General features: G+C 36.0%; 1 protein-coding gene across 3 annotated transcripts; it reads right to left on the reverse strand.

The window, feature by feature from the left end:
* Positions 1 to 877: 877 nt before the first annotated feature.
* ZFAND1 (zinc finger AN1-type containing 1) lies at positions 878 to 20725 on the reverse strand. Of its 3 annotated transcripts, XM_063726702.1 has the most exons (9): positions 20629 to 20725; positions 17747 to 17789; positions 16799 to 16838; positions 14536 to 14663; positions 14353 to 14444; positions 13467 to 13588; positions 8334 to 8375; positions 2509 to 2664; positions 878 to 2405 (listed from the first exon to the last, which is right to left on the reverse strand). In XM_063726702.1, the coding sequence occupies exons 1-9, from the start codon at positions 20681 to 20683 to the stop codon at positions 2235 to 2237; spliced, it is 849 nt and encodes a 282-aa protein (XP_063582772.1). In that variant the 5' UTR covers positions 20684 to 20725; the 3' UTR covers positions 878 to 2234. The 3 variants fall into 3 exon arrangements, with proteins under 3 accessions (XP_063582772.1, XP_002819266.3, XP_054417774.1); XM_002819220.5 differs by lacking the exon at positions 8334 to 8375; XM_054561799.2 differs by lacking the exon at positions 8334 to 8375 and having other exon boundaries at positions 20651 to 20706.
* Positions 20726 to 21301: the final 576 nt, after the last annotated feature.

The following is a 21301-nucleotide window of genomic DNA, read 5'->3' on the forward strand; positions in this document are numbered from 1 at the left end:
TTCATTATTATTACATGTTATTGTGATCTGCAATTAGCGATCTTGTAATTGTAGATGTGGTGGAAATGGCAAGAAAACAAGAAGTAGAAGTAGAGTTTGATGATGTGATTGAATTGCTGCAATCTCTTAACAAAAGCTGAATGGATGAGGTGTTGCTTCTTATGGATGAGCAAAGAGTGGTTTCTTAAGAGGGAATCTCGGCCAGACACGGTGGCTCACACCTGTAATCCCAGCACTTTGGGAGGCTGAGGTGGGCAGATCACCTGAGGTCGGGAGTTTGAGACCAGCCTGACCAACATGGAGAAACTCCGTCTCTACTAAAAATTCAAAATTAGCCAGGCATGGTGGCACATGCCTGTAATCCTAGCTACTCAGGAGGCTGAGGCAGGAGAATCACTTGAACCTGGGAAGCGGAGGGTGCAGTGAGCCAAGATCACACCATTGTACTCCAACCTGGGCAACAAGAGTGAAACTCCACCTCAGAAAATAAATAAATAAATAAATAAAATAAGAAGGAATCTCCTCCTAGTGAAGATGCTAAGAACGTTGTTGAAATGATAACAAAAAATTTAGGTATTCCATAACCTTAGTTGATAAAGCTTTGGCAGGGTTTAAGAGGACTGACTTCAATTTTGAAAGAAGTTCTACTCAGGAAAAAATGCTATCAAAAGCATTGCATGCTACACAGAAATCTTTCATGAAAAGAAGAGTCAATCAATATGGCAAACTTCATTGTGGTCTTATTTTAAGAAGTTGTCACAGCCACCCCAACCTTCTGTAACTACCACCCCAATCAGTCAGTAGCTATTGAAATTAGGCAAGACCCTCCATCAGCAAAAACATTACAAATTGTTGAAGGCTCAGATGATTATTAGCATTTTTTAGCAATATAGTATTTTTTATTTAAGGTATATACATTTTTTAGACATAATGCTATTGCACATTAAATAGACTATAGTATGGTGTAAACATAATTTTTATATGCCCTGGGAAACAGAAAAAATTTGTCTGGCTCAATATACTCCAATATTTGCTTTGTGTGGTAGTCTGAAACTGAACCCACAATATTTCCAAGATATACCTGTATGTATACACATCATCATTGTATTAATCATGGCAATTAGAGACAAATCCCTACATTTAGTGGGAACTCAAATAACTATGCTAATGAATGAAAGTATAAGAACATAATAAAAGTCGGAAATTATCTCCATTCCTCACATAAAAATAATATGAAGAATTAGAAAGGAAATAAACCAAATGAGCATTCGAAGTTTATTCCTTTTAAGTAAACCTATAGCCACTACATATGTCCCTGACAATTAGAACAGAAAACAAAAAAAGGACAAATAGAAATACTTTCTATTCTGTCTATATAGTAGTAGTTTTGGGGGTATAGATAGTAAACACTAGTCAAGAATACTCGTCTAAATTTGTTGGTAAAATGTAGTCATCATTTGGCATGTGTTTTGCTTTGGTATATAATGAAGTTGAGCTATCCCATCTTTCTTCTCTATGGAATATAGTCACACAAACAAAAAAGATGAATCTCACTAGAGGTGGGTCTTTATCAGAAATATGCCCCAATCTAGTTAGGTAATAGAAAGAAAATCATTTTCTCCTTCTAGGCCTAAGATTCTTCATGTAAAAATTATAAGACTGAATAAAGATCACTTCTAAGTTTCTATAATTCATGTAGATATATCAATTTATACATCATGATGTAGACAGACAGCAAGGCTATACTTTCTGGCTCCATGATGCTAGGCTTGGCCACATGACTTGCTTAAAGCAAGTATGATACATGCATCTTTTAAGAGAAAACTGAAGTGTATTTCATCTCTTTCTCTGTCTGCTAAAACAATCACAATGTCCGAAAAGAGATCCCTTCCTTCGCCTTTGATCATGGTGAAAAGATGACACAAAGCAGTGTCACAGCCAATCAACAGCTGACATCCCCCACCAGGAAATACATCTTTGTTGTTGTCACTACAGCATAAACTAATGAAAGCTAATTAAATATAAGAATTTGCTAATAATTGAGGATCCGCACACAATTAAACTTAAAACCAAAAAACTCTAATAGAAAACTCATAATTTAAAATGTGACATAAGGGGAAATAAGTTAGAAAGCAACTTTTAAAAATTACAAAAATAGTATCTGTAGTAAAATAAATGGACTTAAACATGTAATAGAATTTTCCCTGTGATTTCTGACTTGAATCTTTAAATGACTATTCCAAGTAAGATTCAACATTTTTACAGAATTGTTCTTCATCATTAAGATATTCCAAGATTATATTTCCACCATTATATAAAGGACAATCCTCCTTAGCAATCCAGGTTTCCAAAGTATGATCCAAGGGTAAGGCTTCTCCTGAAGTAATGTGACACAGCCTTAATTTCTGTGAAGGGAAAAGTAAGTCATACTGTAATAAATAAACATGCTTGAATGGAGCATCATAACACCTTTATTAATATAGAAATATTATTATAATGAGATGTTACCTTAGCTGTTAATTTGTTATTGTCATTTTTAAGCCTGGCTAGAGAAGCAGCAAAGTCTATGGCCTTTCCAATGCTCCATCGGTGGCAAAAAAACATTGGTTTGCTCTTCTCTTTGCTCCCTTTAGGTAAGAAAACCTGAAAGTAAATTCTTTCTGTCTGTAAAACGAAAAAGTTAAAACAACCATTACATAGGCAAAATAGACATCAGTTTTTGTCTGGTGCCAACCCTTCCTCTCTTCTTCTGGTCAGAGCAGAATTACCTTCTAACAAGGTATCTGCTATTTGGAATACCAATCACAGTAGCCAAAAATACACATAAATGCATGGGCATAGGACGAACACCCTGGCCAAGGTGATCTGTGCAAAGACAGGCATGTGGCCGAAGTTAGGCCAATCAGGTCTGTTCCTGGGATTTTATGTTCAACAGCTTAGGAGACAAAGAGCACTCTCCTTATTTATTTATTTATTTATTTTTGAGAGGGAGTTTCGCTCTTGTTGCCAAGGCTAGAGTGCAATGGTGCGATCTTGGCTCACTGCAACCTCCGCCTCCAGGGTTCAAGTGATTCTCATGCCTCAGCCTCTGAGTAGCTGGGATTACAGGCACGTGCCACCATGCCTGGCTAATTTTTGTACTTTTACTAGAGACGGGGTTTCACCGTGTTGTTCAGGTTGGTCTTGAACTCCTGACCTCAGGTGATCCACCTGCCTCGGCCTCTCAGAATGCTGGGATTACAGGAGTGAGCCACCACACCCGGCTTCTCCTTATTTTTTTTAAGTTTTATCAAATTAAACCTGGAGTTGCCTACAGCGAACCCCGTCACCTAACAGCCATTCCTAAACCAATGTGGAAAAAGTTTCCTCAAATGGAAAAAAATGAGGTCAATGTAGAAAGAGAAATAACAAGAAAACAGATGAGCTCTTTCAACATAATCTGAGTTCCTGAATTCATCCCCAAAGACCAGATCAATTCATTATTCCCCATTATATGAGGGAAAAAGTTTGTTTTGATTTTCCTAGTTGGAATCAAGTTTCTGTCACTTGCAATTCAAAGATTTCTGACACATATAACATTTCTTTTTGTGTGAAAGACCTCACTATGTATTTAGATAGAAGGACTTTTCAGAACAAGGAAACATTAAAAACAAAAAAAAAGAGATAGAAAAAGACCTCCAAACCCCAAGTACCTTATCAACAAAAGAAAGGACTTAGAAAGGATTTCTCTAGTATTCTATATCTTATCTGCCCTCTCCTTATATTGTATTTTCTTGCCTAATTAACAAATGGATGGCTGAGCATGATGGCTCATGCCTATAATGCTAGCACTTTGGGAGGTCAAGGCAGGCAAATTGCTTCAGCCTAGGAGTTCAAGACCAGCCTGGGCAACATGGTAAAACTCCATCTCTACAAAAAGCACAAAAAATTAGCTGGGTATAGTGGTGTGTGCTGGTAGTCCCAGCTACTTTGGAGGCTGAGGTGGGAGGATCACTTGAGCCCAAGAAGGTCGAGGCTGCAACGAGTGGTGAACATGCCACTGTACTCCAGCCAGGGCAACACAGTAAGACCCTATTTCAAAAAAAAAAAAAAAAAAAAAAGCAGGAAAGAATGAGTAGGAGCAAAAGGCTTGGCCTTTGATCTTCACTGATTCCTAAAAACTGCTTTTTAAAAGTGCTGGCTTTACAGGTCAATTCTTGCTAAAACAAAAATTTTGGCATAACAGGAGCATCTCTAACTTGTGGAAAGATCACAATTATTCTGAGAAATAATAAATTCAACACAATTCTCATCTCAGCAGTAAGGAATTTAGATTTGTTGAAGACCAGTGGGGTGTGTTATTACAGGTAACAAGTATTAAAAGAAAAAACAAGAAATCACTGGAAATTCAAACTATAAGCCACCTCTATAATCAAGTATTACTTGCTCCAAAAAGAAAGCAGCAAGAAGATAAATACAGAAAGAGAAAATTAATAAGATATAGCCTTATCTTTTTTTAAAAAAAAGATAAATATGTATGAGGATCAAAAATGAAACAGAAATGCAAAGTGATAGGCTGGCTAAGCTACAGGCTTTCAGGGCTCCAGAAGAGGAGGAGGTCAGCTTATAGGTAAGTGGGAAATAACAGCACCACAGGGAGATAAGTATAAGCTCCTGGGTCAGGCTCTCTGCTCGGAAGCAGAGGAGCATGTGGGACCTCTGCTCTAGGAAGGGCAGCTAAAGTTACTGCTGAATGCTGACTTAAGTATAAAATTGCTAGACAGGGATCTGTCAGTGACAGGAAGGAGAAATATAGGAAGAACCTCCTATTCAAGATGAACATTTTAATTGCATTAACTGAAATTTCAAAACAAACTGAAGATTAACTCATTATGGGCAAATGAAGACAGCTGAACTTTAAAAAGACATTAAAAAAGGTAGTTAGGATGCACAATTAGATAAAAAAGAAACAAGAAGTTATAAAACCAAAATAGGCATAAATAAAACATAAAAGACATGAAGATCCAAGTCAAAAAATGAAAATTAAAAAATAGTTTCTGGAGTAAAACACTCAAAATTTATTATAGATAAGTTTCTATAATCCTCAATAAAAAGGCCTAATTTATTATAAGATGGATACGAGGAAGTCATCCAGAATACCACATAAAGAGACACAAGATAGAAACAATTATAGGCTGGGCATGGTGGCTCACACCTGTAATCCCAGCACTTCGGGAGGCTGAGGTCGGCAGATCACTTGAGGTCAGGAGTTCGAGGCCAGCCTCGCCAAAATGGCAAAACCCCATCTCTTAAAAATACAAAAATTAGACAGGTGTGGGGGCATGCGCCTGTAGTCCCAGCTACTCAGGAGGCTGAGGCACGAGAATTGTTTGAACCGGGGAAATAGAGGCTGTAGTGAGCTGAGACTGTGCCACTGCATTCCAGCCTGGGTGACAGAGTGAGACGCTGTCTCAAAACAAAAACAAAAACAACTATAGATCCCCAAAATATGTCGACAAGAGATTCAGAAAAGAAGAAATGGTGAAGTAGCACTATTTAGAGAGAAAATGAGTACAATTTTCCAAAAAGTCAAAATTTACAATGTGTCCAACTGAATAACTAAAATAAATCCACACATAGAAACATTCCACAGAAACTGGAAAATATCAAAAGAAATCTTAAAAGCTACCAAAAAAGATAGATTACTCATAGAGTAAGACTGACACAGATGTTCTTCCAATAATAGATGACAAAGTTTATTAGAAGTGTTGAGAAAGTTTAATAGACAATCCAGCTAAAAGTAAGGGCAAAATAAGGACATGTTCAAAAAAGACTCATAGAGTTTATTACCAGAGATCTTTATTGAATGAACTGCTAAAGAATGTACTTTAGTAAAAATAAAAGTGAGCCCTAAGGAAGGAGAAACGAAAAAAAAACAAAAAACAAAAAAAAAGTGTTGGTAAATTTTAATAGCTATTAACTTAAAATTAATTTTTATGTTAAAAAAAGATGATGGGATAGGAGATAGTCAACTGGATAAAGCATTTCAAGCTCGTATTCAGGAGGATATAATACCAACTAACTTTAGGCTTTGAGAAAAACATTGATATTTAATTATATACGTTAAGAATGTAAGCACATAGTTGTTATCACCATTATCATTTTAGGATATTATATTGGAGATTATAGATAATGTAGTATGAAAAATGAAATAATGAGTATAAATATTAAAAAAATTAAAGCTATTCTTATTTGTTAACAAGGTGTAATTTTTAACTAGAAAATTAAAAAACACTAGTAGAAAAAACTTCTAAAATTAATAAAAGATTTTGGTGATGTAGCTGAATAATATGAGTATACAGAACTGAAGATTTTTTTTCTCTTTATTAGCAGTAAGTATTTGGCAATAGAAGTGGGGAAAATATTCTGTTCTCAACCTAAACAAAAACCATGAAATAAGTAGCAATGAAAATAAGGAATACAACATAAAAGAAGAAAAATATGAAATGTTGCAGAAGGGAATAAAACATCTGAATAAATAAAGACATATAAGGTCCCTACAGAAAGACAATGTCATAAAAATGTCATTTCTTCCAAAATTAATGTATAGCATATAAAGCAAATCCAGTGTGAATCCTTCAGGAATGGTTCTGAGTCAGGCCAAAAGCCTAGACTTGCTAGTAGATACTGCTGGGAATTCGAACTGTACTTCACCTAACTTCATAGAACCCACTCAGGTATTCATTAAGGATGTTTTGCATGAATTACTGGAAGCTTAGGAGCAGGAAAGGGGCTGGAATCCTCAGGACATAAAAAAGGAGGCCAAGATGGTATAAAATCTCCAGGAGAATGGCAAAGGGGCCTTCAAATAAATGGTCAAATCCTCGCTTCCTCCAGGCAATATTCACTCATCACATCCTTGTGGGAAACATGAAGGGATGTAGGAAGCCACATTTCTGTCTAAGACTATGCTGTGCTATCTGTTGCTTTTAATAATCATACTCTCAGCTTCCACATTTTGCTTTTAAAGAGTCTAACTTCTTTAACAGGCTATGTTGAAGTCTGTTATTCACAACCTTGCCCCATTATGATAACCTATAAATCCTAAGAGTGGTATTTTTTAAAATCTGAATATAATAACCATAACATTCAGATGGATAAATAAATGCTAATAAAAATACTAGAAAAAAATGGAAAAATATGGATGGGACTTGCATGATCAGATACAGAACATTCTATAAAGCTATTGCACCAAATCAATTTGGTATTAACTTATGAGTAAAAAATGAATGAGTAGACTGTAATAGAAAATTAAGAAATAAATCCATATACAGGAATAAAATGTTCAACTTTTCATGAAGGTGGTATTTTGGTATTTCAATCCAATAAAACATAGATAACTTATTAAATAATCAGTGGTGGCAAAACTACCTAAACAACTGGAAGAAAATAAAATTAAGCCCTTAGCTCACATCATATGCTAACAAAAAAAACAGGTGGATTAAAGATTAATCCAAAACAAGCCGGGCGCAGTGGCTCACGCCTATAATCCCAGCACCTTGGGAGGCTGAGGCAGGTGGATCACCTGAAGTCAGGAGTTCGAGACCAGCCTGACCAACATGGTGAAACCCTGTCTTTACTAAAAACACAAAAATTAGCCGGGCCGTGGTGGCACATGCCTGTAATCCCAGCTACTCAGGAGGCTGAGGCAGGAGAATTGCTTGAACTCAGGAGGCAGAGGTTGCAGTGAGTTGAGATCGCACCATTGCGCTCCAGACTGGGCAACAACAGCAAAGCTCCGTCAAAAAAAAAAAAAAAAAAAAAAAAAAAAAAAAGGCTAATGCAAAACAAAACAAACATACCCACAAAACCCAAAGGAAAACCACAACAGGAATGAAAGAAAAGACAGAACTTGGAAAATGTAAATGTAAAATATTGCTACGTGAATTAGAAATATAAGTAATATCAATACACTGATAGATTTGAAAAACAATTTACAAATAATGATTATAGATAAAGGATTAACATCTTTTATAGTCTAAGAGCTCCTATAAGTTGACCAAACAAAATAAAAAGAAAAATATCCCAAAAGAAAAATGATCAAAGCATACTCACTAACAATTCAGAGAAAGGCAAATTCAAATGCCTAAAAAACATATTAAAAGTTGTCCAAACTGAATAGTAGTCAGGAAAATACAAATTAAAGCAATTATGAAATATCTTTTTATAGCCACCAAACTATAAAATATTAAAAAGAATGCTAATAGCTACTGGAAACCATGGAGAAAATGGGTACTCTCATGTTTGGCCACAAGAGGAAGTATACGGAACTGGTTAGAAGGGCAGGATCTTACCAAGTTAGTGCTCTTAAAAATACTTAACTCCAGATGACTCATCTGTGAAATTAGGATAAAAATATATCTCAGAAGAGTTGTAAGTACTAAAGGTGATTAAAAAACTAGAGCCACAAAACCATGCTTAGTATAGGCAATCCGCCAATGAAGTTTGATTAGAAATGTGAATTGTAATTTTTTGTAAAGTTGTTTGACAATTTTTATTAAAATTTAAAATACGTGTACCATTTGACACAAACACACTCTTGGGAATTTATCTCACAGAAAGAAAAGTACCACACAGGCTACTTAGCACAGTAGCCAAAACTGGAAACAAAGTGAATGCTCATTAATTGAAAAATGACAAAATAAGCGACAGTACACCCACACCACAGAAGAGAATGCAGTTTGTAAAGAAAATGATTTAGGGTCACACCAACTCACTTGAGGGAATTTCTACTAGGCATTAATGAGAGGATACATAATCTACCCCAAACCTGCTTTAGTTTTATTTATAGCCCTAATCACTACACGAACTATTATATATTTAATATCTGTCTCAGCCCAGTGGCATATAAACTCCAGGAACTCTGGGTTCATAAGGGCAGAAGGGATTCTGTTTTATTCACTACTGTATTATCAGGGCTTGGTATATAGAAAGTATTTTTTTTTAAGTGTGTTGACTAAATGAATGATACCATTTTTATAAAATAATGACAGAAAAACATTCTTTATGCCTTTGCACACATATACAAGTAGAATACATTTTCATTTATGTAAAATGTTATACACACATAATAAATACACTTACACATATACATATATACACGGATACAATACACATGTATATATTATACATGTAAGTATGTATAAACACAGACACCCACATATATCTCTAGTATATCTATGCTTATACACACACACAAACATTAATAATAAAGGGAAAAACTTTTATCTACAAACTTATAGAATGCTTTATGATATACTGTTAAGTGTGTGAAGAAGATGGTTTGTGAAACCCGACTGCCTAGTTTCAATTCATAGTTCTCCACTTACTAGCTATGTTAATAGAATGTTAATCTTTTTGGTTAAGAGTTAATAGTGCATACCTTATAAACTTGTTGCAAGGATGAAATATGTTAGCAGACTGCCTCAAAGTAAGTCTTGTAGAAGTTTTTACTGTTATGTTTTAAGCAATAGAAGAATTGCAAAGTAATGTAAGTATTACTGAATACTTGAGAGCAGGTCTTCTCAACTTTGTCACTATTTACATTTTAGGCCAAGAAAAAATTCTCTGTTGTCGGCCTTGTCCTCTACAATGTATGAATTTAACAGCATCTCTGGCCTCTACCAACTAAATACCAGTAGCACCCCATTCCCAACTGTGACAACTAAAATTGTCTCCAGACATTGCTGAATGTCCCCTTAGGGAGCAAAACTGCTTTCAGTTAAGAATCGCTGCTTTAGGGGATGGAAATGGATGAGAGACACAGGAGCGTGTGTTTTTTCTCCATACGCATCTTTTGATAGCTATACTTGTTAAAAGCTTATACTACCTTTGCAATTTTAAAAAATCAAATAAAATTTCAAAAAAGGAAAATATCAGGGGTAGTCAATAAAACAAGAAAACTGTAATCAATTGTTTCTAAGCCATCAGAACAAATTCAATACAAAAGGAAAGAGAAAGAGTCAAAGAAAAAGGGTGATGAGCAGAAAATGTATGATGGAAGAAATATGTTCAAATACACCAATGACCACCATAAACAAGAAAGGATTCAACTCACCTACAAAAGAGAGATACTATCAAATTGGTTTAAAAAAAACAAAGTCCAGCTATATGCTGCTTACAAGAGACACCCTAAAACAAAACAACAAAAAAAGTTGAAATATAAAGGGATGAAAATTACATACTTGTTAAATATTTACCAAAAGAAAGCTAGTGAAACAATATTATAATTCAAAATAGGTTTAAAGGCAAAATTCATAAAGAACATATAACAATGAAGAAACTCTATGCACGTGATAATACGTAACTCTACAAACCGTTAGAGTTATATAAAAAAATTAGCAAAACCACATCCATAGTAGGAGATTTTAATCTGAGAAAGTGATAAATCAAGTGGACCAAAAATTAAGTACACACATATACATATGGTACATAGACAGAGAGAGACAGCAGATGATAAAGCAAACAGGGCAACATAAAAATAATTGGTACAATTGGGTAAAGAATATGGAAAAGTTATTTGTACTATGTAACTTGCCTGTGTTTGAAATGGTAACAAAATAAAGACACCAAACAAGTATATTGTTACACCTAAACAAGTATATTAAAAATAAACAAACTGCCAGGCACGGTGGCTCATGCCTGCAATCCCAGCACTTTGGGAGGCCGAGGAGGGTGGATCACGAACGAGGTCAGGAGTTCAAGACCAGCCTGACCAACATGGTGAAATCCCATCTCTACTAAAAATACAAAAATTAGCCGGGTGTGGTGGTGCACGCCTGTAATCCCAGCTACTCAGGAGGCTGAGGTAGGAGAATCACTTGAACCCGGGAAGCGGGGGTTGCAGTGAGCTGAGATCGCGCCACTGCACTCCAGCCTGGGTGACAGAGCGAGACTCTGTCTCAGAACAAAACAAAACAAAAATAAAATCAATAAATTACCATTCTATGTGAAAGGCTGGAAAAAGGTCATCAGAGAAAAATCTAAACAAAGCAGAAGGAAATAATATAAAAGCAAAAATTAGTGAAACAGAAAACAAAACACAGAGATCTTTAAATCCAAATCATGGTTCTTTGAAAACACTAAGAAAAAATAAGGATAAACTTCTAGCTGTTCTGTCTAAAGGGGAAAGAAAGAAAAGTACAAATGAAAAATATTAAGAAAGTAGAATGACTAAAGACACATAGAGATTCTGAAGTATAACAGAATAACCTGAACAACTTGATAATAATAAACTGAAAAATCTACATCAAACAGTTTTTTGGAAAAATATTTACCAAAATTGACTTCAGAAGAACTAGATTATCCAGATAAAGCAAGATGTAACACATTGGAATAGTATTCAAAATTCTCCAAGAGTTACTACAACTGAGTGTTACCAAACCTTTAAGAACAAATAATTCCCATCCTCTACAACTGCCTCAAAGAATAAAAGAGAGAAAGCTACTCAACTAATTTTTGAGCATAATCTTGCTATTAATGTCACTAACACACACTAAATAATATGTTAGCAAATCAATTTCTCAGTGCATTTTAAAACAACTATATACCAGAGTCAGTGATTTATCCTGAAATATTTGACGATCTAACAACAGAAAAACTGATCGATAAAATTTATTACATTGATGAGGAAAAAATGATCATCTTACTAGATGTAAGAAAAAAATTTACAGTAAAGTTTAATATCCATTCATAATGTAAATTCCTAGCAAACTAGGAATAGAAAGAAATAACAGTATCAAGAAAAAGGCTACTTACACAAATTTACAGTATATCTAATACTTGATGAAACTTTAGATACATTTGCATTAAAGTCAGAAACATGATGAAGATTCCTTCTATTGCCCATATTATTCAACATTGTTCTGAAGATCTCAACATTAAGACAAACAATGATAATGAACAAAAGAGAAGAGAAAATCTGTAGAAAAAATCCACAAAAATTGGCATTTGGAGAAGATATGACTACACAGAAAATAGCCCAGAAAATCTACAAAATATGGGAACTATTAGGAATTTATTTGCTGGATAGAAGGGCAACATAACATTAACCAACAATAATTAGCTAGGAAAATGTAATTTTTTAAAAAAGGTATTATTTATAATGACAGCAAAAATTATAAAGAGCCTAAGAATAAAACTAAGTAAAGGTATGTAAATATTTATGGTAAGCATTACAGAATGTTACTTCTATAATTGCACATAAAAGAAAACCTAAAGAAAAGTTGGAAAGGTATACCACAGACATAGATGGGAAGAGTCAAAATTCTAAAGATGTCAACTCTCTAATCTAAAATTCAGCATAATTCCTATCAAAATCATAATTTCACCGAACAGGGCAAAGTGATCCTAAAATTTTTATTAAGGAATAAATGGCCAAAAATAGACATTGTTGGAAGCACTAATAGAAACAGACAAATGAGTACAATCACTGACAACAGGAAGTTGACCATATCTAGTAAAGCTGAAGATCAGCAAAGCCCATAATCCAGGTTTTCTATTTCTAGGTATACTCACTAAAGTAGCATTTTTTAAACGGTAGTCTCAATCCATCAGGGATTGGAAAATCAACCTAATAGGTTCTAACAATCTTTTTTGTTTGTGTGTTTGTTTGTTTTTGTTTGTTTTTTTTGGGATGGAGTCTCGCTCTGTCGCCCAGGCTGGAGTGCAGTGGTGCGATCTCAGCTCACTGCAAGCTCCACTTCCCAGGTTCACGCCATTCTCCTGCCTCAGTGTCCCGAGTAGCTGGGACTACAGGCGCCCACCACCATGCCCGGCTAATTTTTTTGTATTTTTAGTAGAAATGGGGTTTCACTGTGTTAGCCAGGATGGTCTCAATCTCCTGACCTCATGATCCGCCCGTCTTGGCCTCCCAAAGTGCTGGGATTACAGGCCTGAGCCACCGCGCCCGGCCACAATCTTTAAAACATAATAACAAATACCATAATATAACACATATAACACTCAACTGTGTTAAGGTATGTGTGTGTGTGTATATATATGGTTGTTATATAAAATAATTGATATTGTGAAGTTTTAAAGGAACAGTCCTAGAGAAACTCTTCTACATATACACAAAGATGGTCACCATAGACAGTTTATAATAGCAAAAAATTGAAAAAAATCTGAATTTTGTTGACTAAATGTCTCAGCATGGATAAATGTTAACAGCACATCCCAAGTGGGGAAAAAAAAAAAAAGAAAACCTCAAAGAAGGATATGGTTCACTATCATATGGTTCACTATCATGTCTATAAAGTGAAAAAACTCATAAAACTATGTATTATTTATGCAGACATATACCATGCAACATTAAGAATGATACATAACAGGTTTAGGTTAGTTGTTAATTGATGGGAAGGAGGAATACAAAGAGGACTTCAACTATATTTGAAATTTTTGTGTTTTAAAAAATCTCTAAGACCAACCTGTGGTAATGACTTATCACCATCAGCATGCATCTTTAATTTCATCAATGCAACCTTTGCAGCTGTTTCACTATTTTTGGCACCTTTCCGTCGTTTACTTGCTGTTTCTCCTGTCTTGGAATCTAAGAAGTGTAAGCATGTAATCACATAAAACTTTCACATTACAAATAGAGTTTTATTATAATACACTTATTAATTATGGCTCTGAAACATATATAAATTATACACAAGAGAGATATACAGAGACCACATTCATTGTATCGTTATTGTATTTACATGGTCAATGGAAAAATATCATTGAGATTGATCTAAGCAATCTCCACATCAAAAAATTCACTATAATGTGCTTCTTTCCAATTTAAGCCTATTTAACCTAAAGCAGTCATTAATGCTTCTACAGACAACCTTAAGATTTGGTTATGCAAGATTGTAATAAAGGTACTATCCTTAATATGGAATAAAAATTCTGAGCTAACATACTGGCAGAGAGACTGATTTAAGTCACAGATACATTCATTCCTGGTATCTCTTATTATCAGCAGCATTCACAGAACAGCTGACTAGGCTTAGAGTTTAGTCTGTAGAGAAAGCAGCCGACTACTTCAATCTCATGAATACCATTTCTAGCCCGATGGTTAACCAGCTAATCTAAGTGGCTCAGCAAAAGAGATAAGTACTTATGGTGGAGTACCTCCAAATAATTTCCAAATTTTCATTGGTCAGGCAGACCTCATAAGAAATACTGTCACAAGAATATCATCAAAATACAAGTTAATACGAATACCACTGGGGTTATTAATGATGCCTCCCATAACTGGAAAGTAGACATAAGAAGCAGGAGCTCTGGAACTAGGAAAGCAACAAAACACGCTTTCTAGATACTTACCAATAATGCCTTTAACAAGTTTCTGAGTGGCAGCCATGTGAGGCTTTGGGATTTCCAGTTTTTCACACTCATGATCTGACTGATGACGGTGTCTATGAGCAATAGAAGAGGGACACTAGTTCATGTGTTTGTATAGTACTTACACAGATATACAAAGTGTGAACAGCCTAAGTGATCAATCACCTCAGGCAAAAATTCTTCTCACAATAAGGACATATAACTGCCACAAGTTCTCTCTCAGCACAGTCTTTGAAAGAGCATGGGTAAGATGTATGTTGATCTGTCTTCAGTCTCTCATTGATTACAGTCACCTGAAAATGCAAAAAGGAGGAAATGTATTACATTTCAGACCTAAACCAAATCAATGTGTCTATTCTAGAAGGCAGCATTCATATTATTTTTGCTTAAACTTATTAGAGCAAGTTACTTACTCTCACATAAAGATTATAAAGAATGTTTTGTGTGACAAATGATTACTATGCTGACTGTACCACATTCTCATAATTTTCCTACTGTGGTATATCTGTCTTCTAAGTCAAGTTGAAATGACTATGTAATTACGCTCTATAATTTTAACCTGCTTTGTAACAGTCTCATACAAAGATGTCCCCATGATATGCTCAGGTAATTATCTCATCAACCCTCAAATGGCAAGTCAACCTAATTTCCACACTAATTTTAGGAGATCAAACACTTAACTCAGAAAATAAAACACTTAAAAAACATTTATTTATTTGTGAGATAAAAGGTTAAAGACAGTTTTCATAATCATGTATTATTCTCTATGCCCTATTTCATAGTTTTATTACCAGCAAATACTCCACCACAGGAAGAAAAGGTTTTATAAGACTAAAAAAAAAAAAAAAAAATTCTAGATCAGCCAGGCTATTCTGAGCATTAACAAACTAGGTTTCTAAAGATGAGTAAACTTAGGGAAATAATTGCTTGAAAACTACAACCAAAGGGAATTCCTTTTTATAAATAATAGTTACATCTTGTTGGAATTAATTTAAGTATCTTTTTGAACTTGTTGCAATGGCCTAATGATGTTTCAGTATTTAATTAATGAGATCTAATTATCTGAGAGACATTCAGAGAAATCAAATTATATCCTAAGAAAAAAGAAAACACAGGATAGATTTATAAACTGCAAGAAACTTCAGTAAGTTTTACTGTATGACTGAATATTTCCTCCAATTAATGCTGCATAAAATCAACATGCTAGGTAATTCAAATTTTCCTCAAATAGATCACGTAAACTTCAAAGAGTCAGATTTTGACTGATCATTTAAACTCGAAAGAATCAGATTTCAACTGAACCTCATGTAACTTTAATAACTTTCTATAACTGAGAGAAAAGATGTGAAAATATTTGGTAAAGCACTTGGTAAATGGTGAGAAGGAATAAATGTCCACTGAAAAGTGTTAGAACACATTGAACATGGTGGGCTTAGCTTTCTGTCTTACTCTTGGAACTGAACTGCCTTCAGGGAGAAAGCCTAACCTGGTCCAGTACTGCTGTGACTGCTGGGCAAGTCTGCCTAATTCTGGATTTTCTTTGCAAACCCATTTGGCTCTATGCTGAGCTTCATCATTCAACTTATCTTTACCAGTAATAAGGGTAATATTTTGACTTCTATTTGCCAGACCTTTCTTAACTTATGATTTGTGCAAAATTAGGGTAGGAATTTTATTAAACTATAGGTTTCTTCCTGGTTGTCTTAGGTCAACTGAGCCAGAATGATTTACTACCACAGATCCTATCAGCAGGCATCAGTGAAAATGTACACAACAGTGAAGGACACAGTGAACTGGAGGGAATATATAAGGAGGACATTAACTTAAGTGTATATTTATAAATATATAGCCTTGGCCGGGCACGGTGGCTAACACCTGTAATCCCAACACTTTGGGAGGCCAAGGCGGGTGGATCACCTGAGGTCAGGAGTTTGAGACCAGCCTGGCCAACATGGTGAAACCCCATCTCTAGTAAAAATACAAAAATTAGTCGGGCGTGGTGGCGCATGCCTATAATCCCAGCTACTTGGGAGGCTGAGCCAGGAGAATCACTTGAACCCAGGAGGAGGAGGTTGCAGTGAGCCGAGATCGTACCACTGCACTCCAGCCTGGGCAACAAGAGCAAAACTCCATCTCAAAAAAACAAAACAAAACAAACAAATATATAGCCTTATACTGTAAGTGGACTACCTAAACAAATGTTAAGGAATAAGAATTATGAGGGTAAAAATTTACAAACACCAAGTAAAACAATTTTTCTTTCAAACAAAGAAAAATAATATAAATGAAGCAAAAGCCTCTTTACCTAATCAGTTTAGTATGCCAAACTTTAATCCGTGATACTGACTGGCTTTAAATCTAATCAAATTCTGAATGAAAGTACATAAATACAAATACATTTTATCAGATTGGAAAAATATTAACATACCTCAGGACAACCATGAGACTCCTTGCTTCTGTGTTCAAGGCTTAAATAATAATAGTAAGTGTTTATTTAAATAACATACTTAAAGATAACTGCAGTAATTTGTGATATTTTAATGTTCAGTATTCTTTACATTATGCTCATACTACATTAATAACTTTGAATATGAGAAAAAACTGAAATGTCAGATAAATTAAAGATGGAGCATCTATAGTCTCAAAAGTTTTAAAACACAAATGTTCAACTTCAATATGAGTAAAAACAATTCACCACCCTAAATTACGTTTACTTTGAATGCTTTAGGTTGAATGAAAATATAAACATATCTTTCAGCTCTTTTTATTTCTAAAAGATCATCAGTAGTAAAATATGAAAAGTTCTCTAATTCCAAATAATTTAAAAATATACACTACTTTTATTTACTTCCAACAAATCATTCTGAATTACATTCTGAAAAAAATTCATTCTTTCAGTGTTCTATTTTATAAATTAAATGCTTGATATTTTAAAGTTTAACTGTAAGGAAAATCCATTTTCCAAAATTCTTGATTAATTCCCAGGTTTTACTTGGCATGTAATGTAGTCAAATGCTGTGATTCCTATTTTAAGGCATTTATAGGTTGGGCTCTTTTCATTTTATTAATTAAAATAAAGAGCAATAATTATAACTGGATTTTTACCATATTCTTTATATTGTGAATATTATTTTCTCCTTGTAATTAAAAGACAAAAATATAACTTTTATATAAAATTCACATACATAACCCCACTTTTGGAAGTTTAAAAATCAGTCACATATATGAAGAAGTAATCAGAGCCTATAACTATACTAAATATCAATAATCAATGGCTAAAGTAACAATTATTTTAAATCATTCTACTTTTCAGAAATAACCTCATATTAATAAACACTAAAATTACTCCCAAATCCTGCATAAAAACTTAACTTACCAAAATATTCCTGAACAATCATCACACACAAATGGAAGAAAATCTAAAATTGAGAGAAAATGTATATACTGGTCAGTATCTGATTTTGATTTAGTTTTCTTAAGCAAGACGACAACCTCTATGGAAAAACTTCTCATTTTGACTAGTATCCTAGTGTAGCAAGCACTATGTAACCACTCTAACAAAATTAATCACAACTTCAATAACTGTAACAGAAAGTAATTGGATTAACATAAGGTATTAATAGATGTTATTTGTAACTTTACTAAGTCAGACAAAAATAAGTTCTAGTGGTTTTCTTTTTCTTTTTTGTTTTGTTTCCCAGATTTACTAGGTGTTGTTTTTGATGACTGTATACTGCAAAAATTCCACATTTGGAGTTAAAAACCTGGGATTCAATTCTGATTCCACTGCTTACTAAGTAACTTACTAAGGCAAGTTACTTAACAGTAAAACTTTGGATATATATATTTTTATATATCTCCAATAAATATATATATTTATATATATATCTGTGTACTAATATATATCTGTGTGTGTACATATATATATATAGCCAAAGCTTGACTATATTCAAATATATTTATATATACACCTATAAGATTTATGGTATTTCAAATATATATAATTTGATGTAATATATAGTACAGTTAGTATAAAGTATATGTGTGTGTGTTTCTATATATGTATGTTAATAAACATATACAAAACCAAAGCTCTATTATTGGGTAAGAAAAATAGAAAGATATAGACAGGCAGATACAGAGACAGATATAAAGATATAAGCACATCCTTTCTGTGTATATATGTCTATCTGTGTGTATGCATGTGTATCTATATCTGTGTCTATGCTGTATGCCACACCGAACTCACAGTGTACTTACAGAAACCAAATGAGATATAAAAGATCAGAATAGTAATACAGTAACTATAATTAATAAGAATAATACAACAATTAACTTCTTTTGAGTATACTCAACTCAGAACAATACTGCAAGGGGCCGAGTGTGGTAGTTTACGCCTGTAATCCCAGCACTTTGGGAGGCCGAGGGGGGCGCATCATCTGAGGTCAAGAGTTTGAAAACAGCCTGGCCAACATGGCGAAACCCCATCTCTACTAAAAAATAAAAAAATAAAAAACACAAAAAAATTAGCTGGGCGTGGTGGTTCATGCCTGTAATCCCAGCTACTTAAGAGGCTGAGGCAGGACAATTGCTTGAACTCAGGAGGCGGAGGTTGCAGAGAGCCAAGATCGCGCCACTGCACTCCATCCTGGGCAACAGAGCCAGAGTCCATTTCAAAACAAAACAAACAAACGAAAAAGAACAATACTGCAGTGACTGGGTGGAGGTGCTTAATATTTTGAGACTTTTAATAATGAAGCATTAGATGCAAACCAGAAGGACCCAGGTGAAAGAATTAAGTCAAGACAATTTCCCAGCACCTAATACCATCCTTCAATCCCTCCAGAAGGTAGATAAAATTTAGGATATACACTTGACGTAGTCTAAATCTTAACTGCTTTCCACTAGTCCCAAAACAGATAGGCCTGGCCTCATCTCAGTTATTGACACTAAAGACATACATAGCTGGAAAGGAAAATGAACTATGTCATGAATGGCATATAATGTGTATTGGACTTACTAGCGGGGGATCAGGCATAGACACGCATAATTTACAGTCAAAACCCAAATGGCTAAGCTTCCACATGAAAAAAGTCACACTGGCTTGTTATTACAGCCAGTGGTGAAAGATACATAGATAGAGGGCTATAAGTAACAAGAACCTAGAAGGGATTGTGTCACCTGTCCTATCACGCATTCCCACAGTAGAAATCACTAATCAGTTATGGAACTCCACTGAAACTGGGCTAAATCTCAGAGTCCTTGACACAGTAATTCAGGCACTTGATACCAATGACTGAAGTTGCAAGGGGAGATTAAACCTGTTTGCTACCTTATGTAGTGTGTGAAACATAGTAACAACGACTGAGCAGTCTGTGTGGTTTTAATGCTTCAAAAACTTGTCCTTTCCAGGTGTATGGCATCCTGAAGCCAGTGCCACATTACCTTGGACTAGGTATATCTCAAAGTCTCAGTGCAATGGGGAGAGCCCATTGCCATATTATTAATTAATTCTCTCTAAAATGCAGCTTACTAGTTGGAAAGGTCTTCTGTGTAAAAGACTGTAGTTTACACCCTTGTGTGGTCCAAGCACCAAAATCGATAATCTGTAAATGTTTGTTCAAATAATAATAATGAGAATCAGGGAATGACAGAGCTGGGAGAGCATGATGACCATTTGGTGGAATAATCTGAGGATCAGGATGCCTTTGATAATTTGATGAAAGCTAAGGAAGGGCCTTCTTCCGGACACACATCCACGTGAACACTAGTTGGGCGAGTTGATCTCGCCCAACTCCTCCTGACAGCTACGTAACAGATAAGTAAACAAAAAGTTTGGGAAAGTAGCTGGCCGTAGGTCGCAGTGGCAAAGTCAAAAGACAACAGTCCCAGACCAAACCTACGCGTCCCCATACCCGCGCTCAGCAGAGTAAGTGTGCGTCACGCGACCCAGCAGTGGGCTTCGTGCACTGCTCGGACACGGCACACTCGAAAACCAAAATAAACACTGCAAGGTACGTTTTCAGGAATTGCATGGCTTCCTTCCAAGGAGACCACAAGTCATTTCAAAGGCTCACGGCCAAAAAAAAACCCGCGCCAGCCGATCTCACTGCAGCCCCAGAAGAAACGCTCCCACCCCGCTTCTCAGGCCCTGCCCAGCCTTGTGGCCTCCCTTCACCCGCCGCCACCATCCGCGGAGCCAAAGCGGAGCCCCGGTCTCCCGCGGCCGGGGATGGGGGCTGGAAGCTCTCCGATCACCTCGCTGCCGGCAGTGCTCCACCTGGCAGTGCTGCCCGATGTCCAACTCCGCCATCTCTTCGGCGCCGCAAGGGGCGGGGCGCAGCCTGAGGGGCGGGGTAATGAGCGCGCGCGGCGCCTGACGGGAGAGTGGCGGACCCAGAGGCGGAGTCTACAGGTGGGGGCGGGGCCCGGAAACCAGCTATGCATTTGTCCTAGGTGCTTTCGCCCTGACAAGGAAAGGCCGCTGGTCTGTGAGTGTTCTTCTCGGAGCGGAAGGCCTGTCGCCCAGTCCTTAAAGAAATACCCACCTGCAGCCGGGCGCAGTGGGTCACGCCTGTAATCCCAGCACTTTGTGAGGCCGAGGCGGGCGGATCACCTGAGGTCAGGAGTCCGAGACCAGCCTGACCAGTGTGGAGAAACCCCCGTCTCTACTAAAAATACAAAATTAGCCGGGCGTGGTGGCACATGCCTGTAATCCCAGCTACTCGGGAGACTGAGGCAGGAGAAACGCTTGAACCTGGGAGGCGGAGGTCGCAGTGAGCCGAGATCGGACCATTGCACTCCAGCCTGGGCAAGAAGAGCGAAACTCCGTCTCAAAAAAAAAAAAAAAAAGAAAGAGAAAGAAAAAGAAATGCCCACCTGCCTTTCTGGACGATTGCATACCGCGGTTCCCTGCATAGGCCACGAAAAT

The sequence above is a fragment of the Pongo abelii genome, chromosome 7, assembly GCF_028885655.2.
Source record: "Pongo abelii isolate AG06213 chromosome 7, NHGRI_mPonAbe1-v2.0_pri, whole genome shotgun sequence".
In the NCBI taxonomy this organism is placed as follows: Eukaryota; Metazoa; Chordata; class Mammalia; order Primates; family Hominidae; genus Pongo; species Pongo abelii.